The following is a 22,224-nucleotide window of genomic DNA, read 5'->3' as shown; positions in this document are numbered from 1 at the left end:
TTCTCCGCCCCCTGTAGTAGCTATAAAAGTGTGTGTGTGACACACTGATGGGACTTCACTCACAGAGATCTCATTATAGGTGCACTGTGAGAACCCACAGGTTTCAACTTCTTCTCCTAAAAGGACAAAGAAAACAGCAGAATGGTGAGTAGTCAGTCATGATTACTATTATTACTATTATTAACAAGTAACGTGGGATTTTTTGTTGTGTAACATTTTTAAAAAGCTAGATTTGCAGCATTTTATGAGCTACGGGTGAAAATCATGATTCATATCAGACTTATGCTTCAGAAAACACTTTAATAATAATAATAATCGTAGTTTTCCTCTTGTAGCTGCAGACATTCCTCCCAAACTTTGCTACAAACTTAAGCTTTGTCTATTGTTTCTACTTTAATGGCCCCCAGGCTGCTTCTGAAAAACATTTTGGCATTGCTACAGCACATAAAACACAGGCTTTGTGTGTTTAAAATAGTTAAAAACATAAAGTCAGGCAGTGGAAATATGCTACCAGGCATGTGGCTCCAGCTCCAGTAAAGGTTAACTGTTTCCATATGGGGACCGGAGGACCGTCTGTCAGGAGGGCGTGATTGTTTGCCCGCCTGGTTGGGAATGCTGATGTGGCTTCCAGCAGCCACTCGTGTGTATTTTACATTTCTATTTCTGCCGCTCACCACCGAGCTGATAAGCTGCTGCATTCCTGCAGACCTGAAGCTGCTGCTTGTGGGACTTTTAAATGTGTTAAAGTCAAAGAAACACAGCTTTCAAATACAAAAAAAATCTGAACAATATGTACTAACACATATTTCTGCTGTTTAACATGAGGTGAGGCACATGACATAAATCCTTGAAGCCTTGGATCAACATTTTTACAAGCTCACAATGAGTCTTAAGTTCATTCAGGGCGCTGACGCTTCCCTTTTGACTTCCTGTGTAACACAAACGGCGAGCGTGTTGTAATGATTGCAGGTCAATTTGGAAAGAACAGGAAAACAGAAGTGAATAATAAAAATGGTTGACTGCAAGAAGAGTCCCAAATGGTTCAGGATCTGGTGACTCTTCCTGCTGGGATTCAACATGAAAGGAGAGGAGGTGTGGAGAGCACTTCATTGGTGCAATTCCACCTTAAAAAGTGTTGTTAGTATGAGTCTAGCTGGAGACCATCAGCCTCTAGATTTGGTTTGTTCACATTATGTTTTAATTTTGTGGTTTGGGTCTGTGCGGTGGGAACCCCTGTGGCATCTCCGGTTGGAAACCCACATTTTAAAACATGATCTTTTCATTTCTGTGTCGTTCAGGAAACCTTGAAAGGCCAAATTATTTTTTTCTGATTTTTAACAGCACAATGCTCCTCTGTGTTTGCTCTCCCATGCTGGGGATCCTGACGTCAAACGTGACGTACTTTCGATCAGGACAAGATACAAGGAGCAGATAATGACTCAGTATACCCTCCCCCTGCCCCCCTTTTTGCCTGGAAGTGTAAATTTCACAGGCTGTTTGTCTTGTAAATATGAACTGATGTGGTGTGTTGCAACATCAGCAAGCAAACAAGCCACCACTCCCACTTTCCTCATATTCAGCCACCAAATGTCAAAACTATCTGACTCACAAAACAGCAATACTGCGTACTAATATTTTGTCGTATGTCACATCTTGCAGGGAGACTGTAAATGTTCAGGAAAGTTGGTCAGATTATTTTAGGATCACTCCTTTAGCATACTCTGTCCATGACATGAGCTGCAGTCTGGGAGTCCAAACAGGTCAGTGGGTTAGGGTGTGTGTGTTTGTGTGAAGCCTCACTCGAAATAGCCGTCTGCTGAGCTGGCTACCATCGCCATACTTGGCAGCTCCCATGTCACAGTGACCCCCTCCTCTGTCCTTAACACAAGCATTGTGGGAGGGGGAGAGCAGGGGGAGGTCATGGGATCAAAATTCATAACAAGCCCAAAGCCGGGCTGAAAAAATGTCCAGTTTTTCACTGGTGAAACTTTAAGTTGTAGTTTCTGGTGGTGTAATATTTCAACCGTTATCCATTAGCTTTGGCTAGTAGAGAGTTCATAAAGGAAATTGTATTGATCCCTGCTTTTTTAAAGACAAATCTTAATTTTATTTCATTTTTTCAAAGGTTGTCTTTTGTAATAATTTAGATTGTTTCCAATGTTGTAAAGGCACTTATTCAATCTTTACTCAAGTAAGTGTGCAGTTGTATTTTTTAATGAGCAGTTTATAAACATCCAGATGTCCTACAGCTGTTTTCCAGAAGAGGTCAAACAGCCCATTAGAAAAGTCTCCCTAATGAATTAAAGAGCTGGAAAGGCTCGGACAGTGTTGTGCTAGAGGAGGATTTTCAACAATCTCGCAACCCAGAAGTTGTTCTTACTATAACTAATCTATGAATCATTGGTAAATGATACTAATAGGTCCATTGTTCTATAAGAACAATCAATAGGAACTCAACTAACTCCACTTCATCTTGTCAAAAGTGCAACATACTAAAGACTATCACACTCTGTTTTAAAGGACATGTTCTGCTGTACATTGTTGGAGTCTGATTGTTTGTGTTGCTAAAGATGTTGAACTGGAAAAACAAAACAAGCTGCCCTGTCAAGATGTTTTTAGGCTTGGCTATAGGTTCAGAGAGGGACACACATCACAGGAATTTCACAACAACATACTCTACTGGCCCCTTTAAAAATGAGGTCAGAGGTCCTGGTCAGATACAGATGGCAGTTTTCCCTCTGAGTTACTTTGTAAACAAGAAATTACTTAGTATACATAAATTAAAAAGGCCTGTTTGCTTTTCTTAGCAGGCACAAAGTGTCACTGATGATATTTTGACAAGGTTGTGTTCTCATATTACCGGTGACAGCTGGCCTTTTGTTGACAGACTGCAGCAGTAATGTTAACACACGGTGGAAGAAATTATGGCAGAAATTAACTTGATTCCTGCATTTTTAACAGGTCCTACTTTGTTGTGATGTCACTAAAATTAGAGGTTAGGTTTTGCCTTCTGCTCGCTCGTCTCACACATTTGCATTTCTATCACTTTCATCTTCTTTTGAAAGGCCAGTGAACCAAACAGGACAGACTAAAACTCCCCTCAGGCCAAATTTTCCTTTCAGATGATGAGACCAAACTTGTTTGAGTCTTCAGCATGCATACACCCACTGCCTCCCTCCTTCACCCTTCCCCCACCACCCACATAATTTATAAGCAACTAGAAATACTTCAGCAGGGTGTGGGAGCACTTTGGCCTCTACAGACAATCTGACAAGTCTGTGTTAATCACCGCTGCTTGCTTATTTAGATGGGTGATTGCTGATTTGATGTGTCACATCCCTGCTTGCAAGGATGTTTGGACATCTAACAGTTTTCAGCAAAGTTTGCAGGACGAGATTGGAAAGTAAAAGCCATTTTAACACTTTGACTCTGCTCATTTTTAGCCAGTCAAGACAGGTTTAAAAGCAGAAATGTTGGCATAACGCTATCCAGGGAAATTGGTTTGACCTATTCTTCTTCTGAAATGCTGTTGTGTTTTGATTTGCATGATGATTTCAGTGATAGTTTTGACATTTGACAGTTGAAACCAATCTTAATCTGCAGTCAGACGCTAAATCATATTGAATTTAATGGAGAAATGTTAAATTATAAACATTTAAAGTCTAAAAAGCTTACATTTTTCCTTCCACAGCGCGAGTGTATCTCCATCCACGTTGGCCAGGCCGGTGTCCAGATGGGCAACACCTGCTGGGAGCTGTACTGCCTGGAGCATGGCATCCAGCCTGACGGCCACATGCCCAGCGACAAGCCCTCTGGAGGCTATGACGACTCCTTCACCACCTTCTTCAGCGAGACTGGCACCGGGAAGTACGTCCCCAGAGCCATCTTTGTCGACCTGGAGCCGACTGTGATTGGTAAGGAAGTAGAAACCTCCTGTTTCATATTCTTTTAGATGAAAACATTCCTACCTAGGAGCTCAAGTCTTGTTTGTTTTAGACATGGAAACAGTTTGAGTTTAACCCCACAAGGCAGAACAAGCTCTTCTGGAAGAGTAACTTAAGGACAGTCAAAAATTCAAAGGGTTGGAGAGAGGGAAGCAACAAGGTCTACAAGGCTATAAAGATTAATCTAGCTGATCATTACTTATATGAAGTAGCAGCTCCAAGACAATGGATGTCGTAACAGTGAATAAATTGTGAATTGAAGCGTTGCCATTTACACGACTTTATATTTTGACCAAAGTTCATTTCATGCAATTCAGGTTTCATTGTACCTCCACCCACTTCAGTTTAAATCAGCCAATCAGGTTGTTCAGCTTTCAGGAGCTCAGTCAAATAAAGGTTTGTAGATATAAAATGATCCATAATTCAGCAACTCTAGACATTTTCAAAAAGACCATTGTGTATTTTAAGTGTTGTCAGTTAAATGTCTGCATAAAACTCGAGCAAGTTTTATCTATATCGGCAAAAATCAAGAGGGATTTACATTTCTATCCTTACACCCTAGATTTGAAGAAGAAACACCACACACATACACAGAAAGAGTATATGAATCCCCCTCATAAAGTATTAACATGCCCTCTCTTCTCCATGCTTTAGATGAGGTTCGTACAGGCACGTACCGCCAGCTTTTCCACCCTGAGCAGCTGATCTCGGGGAAGGAGGACGCCGCCAACAACTACGCCCGTGGTCATTACACTGTTGGAAAAGAGCACATCGACTCCGTTCTCGACAGGATCCGCAAACTGGTAAGAAGACTTCAGCAGCCTCAGGGGGGCTAAAATTCAGAAAAAACAATTTAACAGCATCCAGAAGATGTCATTAATCGTGCTGTCTGAAGTGGAGAAAACCCCATCAGCTGTTGATTTAGAGTGCAGGGTGATTTGTTGCTTTTGTGACTGAAAACTAAGTGAAAGAGGAAGGAAATACTCCTCTTTCACAAAGCAGTACAGTTTTTGAGTAGTTCTTGATATTCTGCAGGTCAATTACCATTTAGAACTGAAAGCCAGATGGATGTTTAGTAGTTTGTTTTAAAACTACAGCATTTGTAAATTGTTAATTCTTCCATTCTCGTTCAGTCCGACCAGTGCACAGGGCTCCAAGGTTTCCTGGTCTTCCACTCCTTTGGAGGAGGAACCGGCTCAGGCTTCACCTCTCTGCTGATGGAGCGCCTCTCGGTGGACTTTGGCAAGAAGTCAAAGCTAGAGTTTGCCATCTACCCGGCCCCTCAGGTGTCCACGGCCGTGGTGGAGCCCTACAACTCCATCCTGACCACCCACACCACCCTGGAGCACTCGGACTGCGCCTTCATGGTGGACAACGAGGCCATCTACGACATCTGCCGCAGGAATTTGGACATCGAGCGTCCGTCTTACACCAACCTGAATCGCCTAATCAGCCAGATCGTCTCCTCCATCACTGCCTCCTTGCGCTTCGACGGCGCCCTGAATGTGGACCTCACAGAGTTCCAGACCAACCTGGTGCCCTACCCTCGTATCCACTTCCCCCTGGCCACCTACGCCCCTGTCATTTCTGCAGAGAAGGCCTATCATGAGCAGCTCACTGTGGCTGAAATCACCAACTCCTGCTTCGAGCCGGCCAATCAGATGGTGAAGTGCGACCCTCGTCACGGCAAGTACATGGCCTGCTGCCTCCTGTACCGCGGAGACGTGGTGCCCAAAGATGTCAACGTGGCGATCAGCACCATCAAGACGAAGCGCAGCATCCAGTTTGTGGACTGGTGTCCCACAGGCTTCAAGGTGGGCATCAACTACCAGCCTCCCACTGTGGTTCCTGGAGGAGACCTGGCCAAGGTGCAGAGGGCCGTGTGCATGCTGAGCAACACCACCGCCATCGCCGAGGCCTGGGCTCGACTGGACCACAAGTTCGACCTGATGTACGCCAAGAGGGCCTTCGTCCACTGGTACGTGGGAGAGGGGATGGAGGAGGGAGAGTTCTCTGAGGCCAGAGAGGACATGGCCGCCCTGGAGAAGGATTACGAAGAGGTCGGCATCGACTCATTTGAAGAGGATGAAGAGGGAGAGGAGTATTAAAAAAGAAAAGTTAAAGTATTCACAGATTGTAATAGGTTTTATCTACTCAAGAAGTGATTTTAATGTCCGGCAGTCACTGAGTTCAGTCTCCTCTAGAGACAGTCTGAGTGTTAATTTGCAGTTTAACAACTGGTTTGCAGACGACTAATAAACACTAATGTCACTGCCAAGCAGCAGTTTGTCCAAGCTCAATCCCATGGTGTTTGGTTTTATTTACAAATGACTCTCCAGTGGGAGAGAATATATCTTTACCTTCTTTTCTAAATAAAGCCTTCTTGGTCAAAACCATACTGACAGTATTATTCCTTGAAGTCTTTGATTTACAGTGCATTGATTGAAAATTATCACATATTAATTGATAAGTACAGTTATTAGAAACAGGTAGAAATAAACCTGCAGGTATTGTTCATCAATCATTAATAGTTTTGCTTTGCCATTTTTAAATGATTACTGAAAATTTATTTTGTCTCTAAGTCAACTAATTGTTTGAGTGTTAGTTGGAAACCTACACAGATTTAAATTCAAAGTAAACAACAAAACCACACACTCTTTTCTTCTGTGTCTACTTGCAGACATAACAGGTGTGTGTTTCCTCATGAATTTAGTAGATAACCAGCAGAGGTTTGGTGCTTTTCCCTGTTAATACATTTAGGTGAGCTGCACATTTTCCACCACAAGATGGCAGTGTGATGCTACTTTTAAAGGAACCTGAGCCATCAGAATAAAACCAGAGCAGTGAAATGTTGAAGTTCTTTGACATTTTATATCTTTGTCAGTGAAGACAGTTTGCACCTTGTGCTTCTGTTAAAGTAACCTAACAGCTAGCGTCGTCATCCCTGTTGTCTCCGTCCTCTCTCTGTCTCCTCATCTTCCTCTCCCTCTGACCAAGCACACAACACAGCATAGTAACATCTACTGTCTGCTTAATGCAGTGTAAGTGGACTGTTCACACTCTCTGATCTCTGTCTGGTGCATATTCAGGAACTGTGGTTCCTCCGTAAAACTCTGAGGCTGTTTTTTGCTCTTTGTGGCAGCAGGCCCCTTATTTCCAGTGAGGAGACATGAACGTAACAGGCAGAGGCCCTGGGGCACAGAGGAGTCATAGGGCCCACCGCCATCAGCATCGTGGGTGTTTGAAGTGACACAAATGACTACAGAAATGCAAAATGACCACAAAGAAGCTATCAGATGCAAACTGACCAGGACCCACTGTCTCATAATCTGCCCATGAGTGATGAATAACAGTTTTAAACCAGGGAGTGCCTCCATCTTTGTGGCAAAAGCTTGTGGAAGGTTTTTTTTCCTGCTTCAACATGACACTGCATGAATTAGTTTTCCCACTGGCCTGGAAGAACCTGATTGGCCTGCGCAGAGCCCTGACCTCAGTCTAATGATGTAAAGCAAAGCTTGTTTAAAACTAAGGTGGATTTCTCTTTTGCTACAGTCACAAATGTACAAAAGGCTTTTCCTACTGTGTAGATTTTCTGAGCAGAACCACCAGAGACAGACTTATTTCCCTGTTCAGGTCTTAACTCTCAGTTTCTGAAGTTGCTGGTGGACTTTTCCCTCCCTTCCTCAGCGGAGGAGGCCTTCATACTGGCTCTGTAATTGCTTTGATGTAATTAAGGCTCAATTTGAGCAGAGCCTAGGCAGTGTGGACAGGGGATTTATAAAGGTCGTGAAGGACAGAGAGAGAGAGATAAATGTTCTTTTCCCCTTATATTTCATAAGCACAGCAATTTTTTCCCTTATGTTTTCTTCTCAGTGCGGGTGCATGCTGCATTTTCAGACTGCTGACAGTTTTACATGCTGCCACACCTACTCAGTGTGACAAGAGGAAATTAAAAGGTGCTAATATCAGTGTATAATCATAGCAGGGTCAGGACAGATTGTTGAATGATGCAATGGATGGAAAAAGCATTGCATTTACATTTTGTTGCAACTAACTGATGATTGCTTGGATTGCAAAACTAGCGCATTACGTTACTCATTTCACCAAAAAAGTAATCCCAGTACTGTAACACTTGTCCACACTTGTGCAAGTAGTACTACACCATGTCACTAACTAGCACCTGGTTTGTGTAGTCGCTTGTCTTAAAATAACGACTTCCTGTTCATTAAACACACCTCACTGTCCAGGTTAAATGTGCTGTCCTGGTCCTCATGCAGCGTCTGGAGCCTCCTGCACTCAGGGACTAACAGTAACACTAACTGGAAGAAATATAAAACGTTTTATTATGATTCTTTATCATCATTATCAATGGATTTTTCTGTTTTTTTCTTAGCTTTATTCACCTCAGGGTCCAAAGAGTTCATGAGTTCAGGACTTCACTGGCAACAGCAAATATCTACAATGGAGGAAAGGGAGGATGGTGCATGTAAAAGCTCAGTTTTCAGGTAGGTAGGCTGAATTGAAACAAGGTTTACTGTGTCTGTAATCTGTGTTTTCAGATTCAGTTAATGTAATTATCTTTTCTTAAAACTTTTTGTGTTATTATTTAGATTCCCTGACAGTTTTCTGTCAACACTGGCCTGAAATTCTGAACAGGGAAAGAGAATGAAGGAGCAGTGCAGGGAAAACAGAAGCTGATGCACAAACATTCAGGTGAAGTGAGGATCTGAGTGGAAGTTACCAGTATGGAGCTGCTGGGGCTGATTGGGGGACTGGAAACAGGTGAGTGGGAGTGGGTGGCAAACACAGGGGGACACCTGCGGGACAAGAAGACAATGATAATAATGATATTTGTAGCCTTTTTGGAAAGTTTTACCATCTACTTTAACAAACATATACACTTAAAAGAAGGTGAACTGTAAAAAAGACACAAAGAAAAAGGATGAATATATAAAGTCGCTGCTTTTCACGAACTCCTCAACCGCAAAATACGACTCGAACACGGCTCGTTCATTGTTCTTTAATAATAAAACAGCCAAAAAATACAGTAAGCTTCTCTTTATTCATCCCACATTCACAACACCCCCTCCTCCCTCCCCTCCCCCAGGAGAAAAATCAAGTTAAACTCACATTACAAACCCCAACAGAGACAATAACCATGACTTCACATACTGTTACTTTAAATTGGACTCAGTGTGGCATCAGATGTTACACAGCACGGACAGTGGGGAGGGATGATGTTGCATCAGCAGCTGCTTGGTCCAAGACGTCAAAAAAAAAAAAAAAGGATCTCCATGTTTCACCTTTAAATGAATTATGAGAGTGTAGCTGTATCCACGGATACCAAGGACGTTGGCATGGCAACAGATTGCTAGCCGTAGCGTTTGGGGATTATCACCACGATTCATACCAACTCTGGCAACTTCTGTTTTTATTTCTCTCATGTTTTCACTCTTATTTTCTAAAAGCTGTTTTTTCTTTTTTGGGGGGGTGGGGAGGGGGTGGAATTAAACTCCAGACACCAAACACAAGTCGTCTGCTCTTTCGTCTAAAAGCCACGACAGCAGCAGAGGACATTCATCACTGTGATTAATGGCACTTGTGTGCGGCCGACAGTAATCGTCTGAATCACTCTCATACCCATAATCACAGTGAAGAGCGCTCCAGGGCTCTGTTGTTGCCATAACACTTATGATGCCTTTTAGTGCGACGCTTTATGGATAACACTATAACCTGGGAGTGTTTCCAAACTGACTGGTACAGGAAAAAGACACATTTTAACCAGATGGAAACAGATGAACTCGGCTGAAAAGTGAAGAGCAATTGCACTTGAAATAGATAAGGAAATAAGTCTGATTCCAAAAATCGTTACTATTACCAAATACAGTGAGTACTTCGCTCAGCTGAGGAATTAAAGGGACATTAAGTGATTTAAAACCATTTTGCAGACCAGTAAAAATTATAAAAACATAGAAAAAACTCACTTAATTAACACATCACAGCAACAGTTACATATAATAGATGGCAAACTGCTGCAGATTTGTTTTCCCATGATGCTGTTTGGTTTATTTTACTGAGGCTTTATCCCAAAACATGAACAAAGCCCAGACTATGAGGAGCTACTGAGTGGTGAAATAATGTTAAATCATTTGCTGTTGATCAATAATCTCATTTAAATCTTGCAACTGTGTAGGAAACAAAGTCTGAATGGGACAAGGACGCAATCAACAAGTAACAAAAAATCATTCAAATGAATAAATTAGAACACTAACAGCAACACTGGTTTATGTCATTTTGATAATAATAGTAGTATAACAAAAACACTTCATATTGTAACTCTAAAAATGATCATTTCTGTGTTTCCTTTACAGATTTCTAATGCTTTCCAATCTTATTTTTCACTGACATTTAGCTCAAGCATCTTTCTGTGGAAAGTATTTGCTGTAATTTAAATACAGATTTAAGTTTTTACGTTTTACATTTTAATTGATTTAATACATAAATTGCAGATATTAATTTCAGACTGCATGTAGGACTCCTTTAAGCCTTTAAGTCGCCAGACAGGCAAAACCCAGGGCAATAGAAGTCCTGCTATATATATATAACAAAAATGTTCAGGAAAAAAGGTATATCTTATATTAAGTTATATTTTAAGTGTTTGTAAAAAAAAAGGTTGTGAAATGATAAATATCAACTATTAGAAATAAATAAATACAAAAATAAATAAATCCCAGTTCAAACACTGATACCAACGAAGAGATACAGTAGACTGTAATTAAAAAAGATCCCATTCTGTACATCGACTTAGCACTATTGCTGTCTAAAGGACAAATAACTCTACAAATTTGACTGACATGACATTTCTAAGAGGCTGTATCATGATGAACTGACATAAGTCTGTTTTTTGGTTGATGTTGGACTATGATGTTAATCAGTTTCAGAATGCTGATATGATCGTAAAGAGGATTTAGAGGTGTCATAAAACTGACAATATGCCACAGATGTCAGGTTTTTTCACTCTCTAAAACAAATATCTTTTTCTAGTGGGAGTGCATTTTAACACCCACTGACAGACCAGATTGGTGCAATTTGCATCAAAACAAAAATTTTCCATACTTAGAGAAAGAGCTTGTAAATCGATATAATGGGCTGCTAAAAAAATCCATTTAATACTAGACGAAAAACCAGATACTGACAGGTGGTTTCAGTCCGTCAACAGAGCATTTTACCAAACACTGACTGTGGCAGAATACCAAGTGTAGTTAACAGAGGCAGCCAGGTTTCACCAAACTTTGTGAAATGAGCTGTAAAATGTAAAATACCTTGCTGCACTGAAGACGAGGTGAGAAATATGAGAAAATATGTTTGTTTCCTGCTCGGCCATGAGCCAACCTTTTACATTAACCTTATTATCACTATGAGCAACGGGGCCTTTTTCTATTTTATAGGGTTTTTATCTCACATTGTTTTATTGTTTGCAGTCATCTGTAAAGCACTGCATAAAAGGTGTAAAACAAATAAAGTTTTAGTTAAGGATGCTTTTGTTCAATCGTTAACTTAATTTAATCAGGAATATTTAGTGTTACAGAGAAATATTTCCTCTGTCCTGTCAGGGAGAAAAGAGCCAATAACCTCTCTAATCTCTGTTGGACTGTTTGCTACCTAGCGCCCCCTACAGGTGAAAACTGCATCATGATACTTGACATTTGAGCTGACTGTCAGAGCTCTATTCTACTGATGTGATGAGCGATGGACACTAGTTTGATATGTTGAGGAGAAGCTTGTTTTGTCCATCAAACATTGTGCTACAGGTATAAAACACACACACACACACACACACACATTCATGTCAGTCTACCAGGGGCACAAACGCTCACACATGGTTGTCGAACACGGTCCAGTAACAACGCTCTCACTCTTCGTCACGTTGTTGGTCGAGTAACGATGACGCATCGAGCAGACATCCTCTGAAATAACCGAGGAGGGAGTGAGTCAGCTGAATCCGGCTGCGTTTTGACAGGAAGTGTCCCTCGTCTGGATAAATCTGGAACAAGAAAACATGAGGAGTGGACGACAGAAAGACGATATAAAAACACACAAGGTCATGAAAAAAACTCAGCGGTTTGGAAAATGCCCACAACGGGCAAGTAAGCGGACCTTAAGTGGAGATTTTTTTTGGTCAAATTCATGTATTTGTTTAAGATTCTTTGATTCTGTCAAAGAAAAGTCTACCAACTTTTCAGTCACTAAGACGAATAACTCTCATTTTCAGTCACGTTTTTGAGGAAATTCAACGAGGAGTGAGATAAGATTTTATGAGCTGAGGGACGGTAAAATGGATTTTGAACACTTCATTTAAGGCTTGAAACTGTCAGTTATGTGTAATTAAACTTTTTTTAAATATTAGATTTTTTTGCACAGCATTTTTCAGGTATTATTCAGAAAAAAAATTCAGGTATGGTCTGGATGATCTACAAGACATGCAAATAATAATAATAATGCAGATGAATTCCTAATTTCTGCTTTAGACAAAGACACTTGAGGCACTGTTTGGCATCTACAATACTTAATGAATAATTTAGGACAGGATGCTTGTAAACCTCAGTAACTCACAGGTGTGTCAGTCATTGTGAGCTCATGCTGTGCAGCCAAACACTGTTCAAATTCACAGAACTTTACTTGAAATACAACTTTTTTGGAAAACACCAATTTTTCCAGTGTTTATTGAAATTTAAGCAGCCAAAGTCCAGTGAATAACCCTCAATGGAAGAGAAAGGTCAGCAGTAAACTGGAAAGGTCTTTGTTTAGAGGTTATTTTCTGATAGTATCTTAAAAATCCAGTTTTTGCAATGCAGTTTAGAACAGCATTTTTCAAGTATCATGATTGTATTTCAGGATTTTGGACCCTCCTCTGAACAGACTAGAACTCTAGACCCCAATTTAATAAATATTAGTGATTGAAGCAGTGATTTTGTGAAACCTGCTTTATTTACTTGATTTTATTTCATCTCCAGCCCCAGCTGAAGTTGTTTTTATTCCAGCTGAGTGCAGTATTTACCTGCATAGTGTAGTTGGCTCCGATCTTTATTAAGTGCTTGATGAGCTCTGCCGAGTGCTGGAAGTGAACGTTCGCTGTGGAGAAAAACAAGACATGCAAATAAGTGTCTGCGGGGTTAATTCCACAGCTGGGTGAAAGGTCAAGTTTTAATGCGCTGCTTCGCGGAGAGGCTCATTTCAGAAGCCGACTGAGGAGACTCAGGCCTGCCTTTATGACACATATTATGGATCACTATGAAACATCTTATGTAGTATTTTACAATGAAAGCTGTCAGGAAAATAGAGTTTGTACCGTCAGCCGTCCCGTGAGCCAGAAACAGCGTTCCTCCCTGCAGACCTTTCATGTTGGGCAGGACTTTGGACACCTGGACACACAGATAAAGGCACATTATTTAAACTTAACATCACAAAGGCTCATTTGGATTTCAAAGGCAGAAGCACATGAGAAGACCTCAATGAGCAGTGATAGAAGAAGCTGTCAGGTGATGCTCTATTACAGTTACAATCTATCATTCAGCATCTGAGAGTTATCAGAAAAATGTAAGTTTAAGTATGAACATTAAAGTAAACAAGGTCTATGTGAGCATCAATGTGTAAGTTACACATTGCTTACACTACTTTATATCCATGTAGCTACAGAGGCATTAAATGACTAATGCTATCACATTACTGAAACATGACAAAGGGCTTGTTGCAGAATACAGTGATGAATGATACATATATACATGTCGTTTTACAGAGTGGTGCAGGAATGAGTCCTAAAACCTGGAACTTCTGTTGATCCCTGGAAACCCTGGCATCCAGCTCACATAAGTGCAGAGTATCATGTATTTTCCTCTGAAACAAGAAGCCAGATTGCATTTAGATGTACTGCTTCAGGGAGTGTGGCTGTTACAGTCGAGGATATCTCTGTCTCTCACTGCCATCATTCAGTTTTTTCCCAGCTGGAATTCAAACAGGACGATTTTCTGGCCACAGTCGGTTGCCGCACATCAGCACCCACACATTTCATAACCCATTTCTTTCCCTGTGTCTCTTTAAGTCTCCGAGGACGGGATGAGTGATGATGTCCTGCCGATTATTGTCTGATCAGATCGTGCTACATTTCCCATCTTTGGATGTCATTTAAAGCAGACCGCCCCACCTCCCCATCCCCTGCTGTGAGAGTCATATAAATAGCGTCCTCTGGCCCAGTTAAAGCCAACCCACTTAGGAAGAAAAACACACTTTGACTGCAACCTTCATTTGGAGGACAATTGTGTTGTTTCTTTTTGTGTTTTTTTAGCCTGCACCTCTGGCATTTTCCTATTTTTCACAATTGTGTGTTTTTCTTTTCCTCGCTGTTCCAACAGACAAGATTTGGAGCGTTGCCTAAAACGCTGGTGGCCACATTTTTGTCTTTATTCTTTATAGGAGACGGTTTTGTTTGTGACATGAACCAAAGCAAAACAAATTTTCATTAAGACGTGTGTGTGGGGCCTGCTTTAGAAAGCTGTATGACTTCTATCTTACAAAAAAAAGATTTAAAGAACATTGTTACAAACTCACTTTAGAAGGAATCTGAAATAAATAAATAAATAAACCAAACAGCTGGTATAAGTAAATGGATTTCACATGGAGTGGTTAATGCTAACTGCTAGCTTATCCCCTGCAGTGTGTTTTATAGTGAAGGAAAGGTCCCTGGTCAAGAGCACACTCTCAGGATCTAAAGCATCTTTCTGAGAGGATTACCAAACATGAAAGCAGCAGGAGTCAAAGACAACAGGTAGAATTGGACTTGCTCTGCTGAGTAAACACGGCTACACAAACTGACAGCACGTACAAACAGGGAATTCAGCAGCAGAACACCAAATTGAGAATCTGTCCAAACTCATTGTTTGCCCCATCATTTTTCATCACCTATGAAAGCTGCTGTGTGTTTTTTTGTTATTTGTTTTTTTTTTTTTTTGGTTATTGATTCAGAAACTATAACTTCTTTTTTGGAGGGGGGGGGGGGGGGGGGGGGGCTGACTTTTCAATTGACAATTTGTTTTTATGGGAGTGAAGCTGTGTCAGATTAGAGTTTTTGAGGGTTATGCTGAGGTATGGGTGTTTCTGCACTGAACAGTTTGCATCTGTTTATTGGAGAAACATAAGATTCAGTGCATAAAAAAATTAAATAAAACCAGGCCCAGCAACAGATGGATGGCCGGTAGAAGCAGCTCACTTGGTATCTGTTCTCCTCAGTTGAAGGCGAGCCTAAGTATCTCTCAGAAAATGCCGAGGCTGAAAGAGAGAAAGAGCAGAAAACAAAGACGTTACGTAAGTAGAATTAGAAAGAAGTGGAGCTTTAGGAAAGATGAGTGTTGGAGCTACGGTCAACAACAGAAGGGTTTCCTTTTTATACTTTTAACAAATATAGACAGAGATTTTACATGTTTGACAGCATAAAAGAATCCCACACAGTATGCATGCTGTGTTTAAAATGTCTGTTTTCAGCTTCAAAAAGAAGGCCCCAGAAATGAAAGCTTTTCATCCTATAATTCAATAAGAATGAATTCCCAAAAGCAGGACCTAAGAATAATTAAAGTCACATTACCTAGACAATACATGCAGAATAAAGACATGGTGAGTGAGGAAATGACGAGATTCAGCGCTGCAGCAGCAGAGGTAATAAATATTTCTGTATCCCTGCGGTGAGCATTAAAGAAGACGAGGATGTGAAAAGTGTAATTTGTGCTCACCGTACATAGACCAGTCAATGACAGGAGCCTGAGTTGCAGCACATCTGATCAGCCTCTCCGTCGACTTCAGCATCATCAGCATGAGGAAGCCGCCGTAGTCCTGATGGAGAGACATTAAACTAGTTCCATTTGCACTGTGAGTCGTTTTTGAAGGCTGAAGGCTAAATATTTAAAAATATCTCCACACACATTTTTGTCACAATTTAAAGAAAAGAGAATGTAATTATAATGAGAAACTCTCAAAATAATGACATGGTATCTCAAAATAACAACTTAGCATCTCAGCATATCAAGAACTCTCAAAATAATGTTTTTTTTTCTCAAAGTATGACTTTATTTTACGATACTAAGTCATTATTTTGATGGCATTTCTCATGATAATGACTTTTTTATCACACAGAAATGGGCCACTACACTAAAAATATACAATATATGACTTAAATTATTACCATTACTCAAGACTAGACGGGAAAGTTAACCAAGTTTGTATGGAAATGAGATGAATATTGCTTCATGAATCCCATGATAATGATCAAATCTTAAAACAGGCTTATGAATATTCCTAGAGTTCACGTGTCAATACGAATGGCCTCACAAATTATTCTGTGTATGTTAACAACTAGTCAGATAATTTAAGTTCAGCCTCATTGAGCATTTTAGCCACACAGCCAACACAGATTTATTCAGTCGGCTGAAAAACTCAGGGTGAAAGGTCTGATTAATTCACAGGCTGACAGACGAACCTCTCCGAAGACTCCGACACGAGTGCGATCGATGAACGGCAGCTTCACCAGATACCTGAAGAACACGGGGGAAAACATTTTAAATTTAATTTGTAATTAAAGAGGCTTTAATTACGTTGGTTGTCTTTGTGTTCATGTCACACCCTCGGCCGAAGCTCTAATGTGAGTGAGATTTCACTGAGAAAGCTTTCAATTCACAGATGACCAAGTGACCAACAGTAAAGAGGTCAAAGGTCGGAGCCACAGGCAATTACTGACAATAATCCTGTGATGCCTCCACTGATCATGTGAAAGAGAATTGCTGAGAAAAGAAAGGAGAAAACCAGGTAGAAGGGAACCAGCTGCTGTGTTTTTATATTTAAAAAAACGCCTTTCAAAACCAAAAATATTCAGTTTACTAACATAGAAGATGAAGAACATGAGCAAATAGAAATATTTTTTATTACGCCGGGCTCTCTCTGTTTTAAAATTGTTTTTTTTCCTGATGTTTTTCTTTTTGTTGATGTTGTTTATCCTTTCATGATGTTGGATGCTGCATTAATGAAACCCTCCTCTGTCTGTGCTGCATTTTTCCCACAATACAACACAAAAGAAGGCGTCTCTGAAATTCTAATGAGCTTCACAGGCGGTCGCAGCAAAACACGTTCAAAACTCTGTCTTTGCAAATGAATAGAAATCAGAGAGACATCATTTGTGCCAACCAGACGCTTGAAATTATACAAAGAGAGAGACAGGAGGAAAGGTTGCGAAGGCATGTGATGTGTTACTTACTCGAGAGCGGCTATCTGGTCCTCTGCGTCCACTGTGCCGAGCCTCAGGTGAACCTGCTGTAAAACCCTGTGAAGTGACAACAAAGAGACGGATCACGAGGTCCGGGAGGATTAACTGAGACCTCAAGTGTGGTACAAAGTCTAACCTGGAGTGTTTCCTTTGTAGCAGAAAAAACTGAACCCTCAAGCCTTCTAAACCTACACTATTTATAGGAATGTACGTTACCTTTGACCTCTGAACCCCGACCCTCTGCCATCGAGTCGTGCCACAATGACCTGCCCGGTTTCCACCAGTACCGAGTCCCAGTCCAACCTGAACTCCTCTGTCACCATCTGATCGCCCAGAGAGCTGCCGCTGTCAAGACAAACCACAACAGAAGTTTTTTATTTTACTGCCTTTTTGCTAACTGTTAATTCATGTTTATTAGTTTGTATACAGTAAATCTGAGCACACACGTCATGTTTTTCTGCTTCTGGTTCAGGGAATACTTTCTACAGTATTAAGGCCTTTACGTGCCGGGTTTAATCTGCATTAATCTGCATTTATAATGAATGGAAACTTTGAGAAAGCTTCTCATCAGAATGACTTGCAGGATCTTTTTTTCCCCATCAAATTGGCAGCAATGGGCTTCCATAATAACAGCCTCCACTCTTCTGGTTTCAGAATTTCCACAATTGGCTGCAGGGATTTGCTCCAACATACAAAGTCAGAGGCAGACAATGGTCTAAAAAAATTATTGTCTGCTGTAGCATTAAAGCATTAAAACTTGAAAAACAGCCCCAAACCAAAGAGAAATAATAGAAAATGCTAAGATGCTTATGTGCTAGTTTTACAGTGATGCAAAGATTTATGATGTTACACCAGTTTGACCTCAAAGAACACAGAAAAGGAAGACAAGCCTTTCATTGTGTGCATACAAAAAGGATTGCAGGACATTAAAATTGGAGCTACGATGTGAAATTTTATGCTAAATTTACATTTTCTCATCTAACATCCCTTTTAGTTTCATTTATTAACACTGTTGATATATAAAAATGTGTTTGACAGCCTGCAGGTAGAGAGGAATGAAGCGCCTCACTTTGAGCTGTCCTTAACTGAATTTGGCCTTTGAAGCCGGCAGTGCTGCACTAAGTGTAAATGAAAAAAATGTAAATGTAATCAAAGTGGAATAGGCTTACACAATAAGGAGAAGGCCGTAGAGGTAGGACTCGGAGAAGTCAGGAGGATAGATGAGCTTCAGAGGCAGCTCTGTGAGAGAGCAGAGAGAAACATTAGCTGAAGGAGAGGTGACCGAGAGAGAGAGGGAGGAAAAAAATGAAATAAAAGAGGTCGGGACGGCAGCCAAGCAGACGGCAAACACACCGAGGACAGACAGGTGCAAACACATACAATATCATGTCATTCGCCCTCTGAGTGGCTCAATTATCTCATGAAGATCACACACGAGCACAGCTGTTAAATGCAGATAATTTGTACCAAAGTTGTCATTAGTGATCATCCGGATATCAGTCTGAATCGTCCTTTTAGTCTCCAGCGCAGACCGCAGGGGGAGGTTGTTCTCCAAGATGAAAAACGCTGTGAAGTAAGAAATCACATTTATTTATCTGAGTGAAGGGAATAGCTATTTATTAGCCTGAAATGAAACTTCACCGTAGACTAAAAAGACCAAGCTGTGCCTTAAAGGTACAGGACAGCTCAAAAATCTGTGATTATATATTCCTCAATCATCAAGTGTGGAGTGGGATAATTGTTGCACCATGTGGCCTTTGGAGGAAAAACGCCCACCTTTGGCTTTCAAAGGTGGCTAGGATTACTTATTTATTCTATATTTTAAAGTGATTTTCATCCAAACAGCTACTAGTGAAATGTTTTATCAGCTTATACTCAGGGTGAAAACTCTTCCGTTTCCTTGTTGCAAAGAGTTTCCTTTAAAATGGCTCTTCAATTACACATGGAGCTCTTAGTTGTAATTAAAAATGGAGTGGGCACTGGAAGACACTGTTATTAACTACAACGGGAAAAAAGTAGCACATGAAAACTTTTCACGTACTTGTATCTTTTAATTTGCTCATAATTCTGAGACTGAGATTTGTATGATAATGCCATTAGTTTTGGTTAACGAGCATCTTGTTTCACATGGAAACAAAGTGTAGACGCCGGCCTCCACACACCAGAGGACACTGTAGAAAGGAGTTAATATTTTGTATAACATTTTGTACATGTACACTATGTTTAAATTAGGAAGCTCAATTCTTACATTTGCTCTAGCATGTCCAGCTCATGTGAATCAGTACATTGGAAGACATCTCTAACTCTTATATATTTATGTGTCCTCTTGGCAGAGCAGTAAAGGTGAACTGTGAGGTCATGCAGAAATAAAGACAATATACTGCAGGCAACAGTTCACATAAAATATTCAGAGCTGCAGAAGCCACAGCAATGGATGGACATTGTTGCATTTTTATTTTATAACCACTAATCCACATGGTAGGCAGGTTTCCTATACTTGTACCATTAAAGAATAATACTTTTCAGTATCTCAGGGTCTTCCTGCATCACCTTGTAGCTCAGTATTACATTACATGAATAGAAACTTATATTTCATCAAATGAATCAGCAATTTTACATCTTTTCACTGTTTGTAAGAATGCACCAACTATTAGCTATTTTATTGAGATGAATGGCGGCCATTTAAAGTGTGATAATAAACACATTAAACATCTTGAAATGTACAAATTATCAATGTAGTCTGGCGCAGCGTCAAATCCAACAGCTGCTAATGTTTTCATACAAATGAGATAATGCCACTTAATTGCTGCAAACGATTTTCCATTTCAGAGCAGACGTGAGGAAAAAAAAAACAACACCACATCTACCCACACAAACATCCCCTCAACACAGACTGGTTCCATCTGATAAATATAATAAAGACTACTCACAGTCCACATCTTCAAAACTTAGAAGCAGCACAGCTGGAACTCCAGGGCCTGCAATGGAAAATATGTTTGTTGATTTTTTTATGGATGCGACAGGAGCTGATAAATCATCCTGTTATGGCTGTTAAGAGATTAAATATTGAGTCAGAACTAAACCCAGAGGAGCAACCTCACAGAAAACCTCCAACTTTTCAATTTAAAACATGTTGCTTTGTGTCTCATTCATGTCTTTTCTAAACGTCTTTTTATGTCTTGTGTAACAGAGTATGAATTGCAATGTTGTTGTTGTGTCTCCCATCATAAAAACAGCTCAACCTCCTGTAGGTATTTGTCCCTGAACGCTTAAATAATCAGTTGTCCTGATCACATTTAACCACGCTTTGACCAATTTCCTGAGCAAAACGGACAAACATTAATTGGAAAATAGATTACAGGAAGTTGATAGTACATCTTATTTTCCTCAAAAAATACAGAACTTGGTGGTTTTTGAAAACAAGACACAAGACTTACATACTTTTAACATCTATATCCATCCATCCATATACAAAGATGGTGCCCAGAAATCACAAAATTAAATATTTAAATGGTTAAACAAAAAAACGTTACTTAATCTAGACATTAAAAAAAGTTGTTAAGGATTCTGGAAATATCTTCACAGCAGTTAAATCTTAAAACTGAGAGCCAATGGCTACTGGCTAACAATTCAAAACTTAAAATTGTGCCACACCATCAACATAGAAATAATATTAATACTGTTCTATAACTTCTGTGATATATAGAGAGAGTATTTTCATATTACTAAATTTTAGAAATCAACAGAAAACATGTTTTTAAATTATCCTCTGGGTTTTTTAGAGAATGCCAGGTATTTATTTTCATAAAATCAGATGCTACATGTTTATTTAAGCAGGATAAATTGATAAATTTCATGCTTCGACTTTCTCTCTGACCTTTACAATGCAGGATGGCCTGTTGTGCATCGGGGCTGACGTCGGCATCGAAAAATGTGCACTCCTCCTTCAGTCCGCAGGTGAGACATCGCCGTGGAAACAGGCCAACAGTGGACACGCTGTCAGAGGAAAGAGACGAGAGATGTTTACTGAGCACAAAGGAAAAAAAAAGACAGCATGCACAATATTGGAAAATAATGGCTGAAGAAATAACAAAAACACCAACAATAAACACTATGGTTCATATGGAGAGTGAGTGGATTGTACCTGTATAAATGTCTCTGCTGTGCTGAGTCCTCTGTGCTGAGGAAGTATCTGTGTAGAGAAAAGCACAGCGGCTAAAGTAGGACAAGGTCATGGATCCATTATACATCTGCCTTCAATGACTTCTGCATATCATGGCTGCCCGACCATAAAGCCTGAGGCTCACAAAGCATCTTGTTTGGGCACGATAGAGTCATACTTAGGAAAATACAACAATTACACATTGGCAACAAGAAGTCACAATACACAGTATATTTTATGATTTATTTATTATTATTTATATAATAATAAATAAATCATTATATATATTATTTGTTTTCAGCTTGAACACAGGCTAAAAGAGGAAACCCACTGTTGTTCATTTACCTGACAACTATAGTTAATATTTACTTTGCATTTAATGCAAGAATTTACATGTAAAATAATGAACACATAATCTCTGATGTATTGTCACAGATTTAACTACCCATCAGCACATTATTTTCAGAAGTAGAAACAGCTGTGGTGTTTCACACAATATATTTATTCCACTTTTTTCATATTAGGTTGTTTTTATTTCTTTTGAAAGTGAGAAAAAAACTGAAACTTACATGATCTGGTTTTTTTCATCGTATGCCGCAATTTTTGTCACCTCCCAGTCCCCTGACGTTAGGTGGCGAACTTCATCCTGATCGCTTCGTAACTGAAAAAGAATCAGTTTTACGTGTTGGAAAATGCTAGAAATGACTCGTCTTTGGTAGATTTAAAGACACAAAACAGGGCTCAATTGACCTATTAAATAGAGTTTAATGGAATTTTCTGCACTAAGAGGATAAAGTTATTTAGGATAAAGAAAA

At 40.0% G+C, this 22,224-nt stretch overlaps 2 protein-coding genes across 8 annotated transcripts in view; one reads left to right on the top strand and one right to left on the bottom strand.

Annotated features, from left to right (window-relative positions):
• LOC108873086 (tubulin alpha-1C chain) lies at window positions 1–6,342 on the top strand. Its single transcript, XM_018661209.2, has 4 exons — window positions 1–144; window positions 3,692–3,914; window positions 4,599–4,747; window positions 5,078–6,342. Exons 1-4 carry the CDS (start codon window positions 142–144, stop codon window positions 6,050–6,052), a joined length of 1,350 nt encoding a protein of 449 aa, XP_018516725.1. The 5' UTR covers window positions 1–141; the 3' UTR covers window positions 6,053–6,342.
• A 2,233-nt stretch (window positions 6,343–8,575) lies between these two features.
• LOC108873070 (inactive dipeptidyl peptidase 10) overlaps window positions 8,576–22,224 on the bottom strand; it is a 57,474-nt gene continuing 43,825 nt past the window's right edge. For 5 of the 7 annotated variants that reach the window (XM_018661153.2, XM_018661156.2, XM_018661157.2 and 2 more), the window contains 15 exons: window positions 21,979–22,070; window positions 21,392–21,439; window positions 21,125–21,243; window positions 20,178–20,225; window positions 18,715–18,813; window positions 18,417–18,486; window positions 17,464–17,592; window positions 17,239–17,304; window positions 16,468–16,522; window positions 15,725–15,824; window positions 15,208–15,266; window positions 13,767–13,838; window positions 13,294–13,366; window positions 13,003–13,076; window positions 9,433–11,988 (listed from right to left, as the gene is read on the bottom strand). In XM_018661153.2, coding sequence (XP_018516669.1) covers window positions 11,857–11,988; window positions 13,003–13,076; window positions 13,294–13,366; window positions 13,767–13,838; window positions 15,208–15,266; window positions 15,725–15,824; window positions 16,468–16,522; window positions 17,239–17,304; window positions 17,464–17,592; window positions 18,417–18,486; window positions 18,715–18,813; window positions 20,178–20,225; window positions 21,125–21,243; window positions 21,392–21,439; window positions 21,979–22,070 — 1,236 coding nt within the window. In that variant the 3' untranslated portion in view covers window positions 9,433–11,856. Of the gene's footprint in view, window positions 8,762–9,432; window positions 11,989–13,002; window positions 13,077–13,293; window positions 13,367–13,766; window positions 13,839–15,207; window positions 15,267–15,724; window positions 15,825–16,467; window positions 16,523–17,238; window positions 17,305–17,463; window positions 17,593–18,416; window positions 18,487–18,714; window positions 18,814–20,177; window positions 20,226–21,124; window positions 21,244–21,391; window positions 21,440–21,978; window positions 22,071–22,224 lie in introns of those variants that run through there. The other 2 variants (XM_018661155.2, XM_018661158.2) reach the window with 2 other exon arrangements.

This window comes from Lates calcarifer, linkage group LG7_2 (assembly GCF_001640805.2).
Source record: "Lates calcarifer isolate ASB-BC8 linkage group LG7_2, TLL_Latcal_v3, whole genome shotgun sequence".
Lineage (NCBI taxonomy): Eukaryota > Metazoa > Chordata > Actinopteri > Centropomidae > Lates > Lates calcarifer.
Note: the sequence above shows the minus strand (reverse complement) of the source record. Positions and strands in the feature narration are given on the sequence as shown.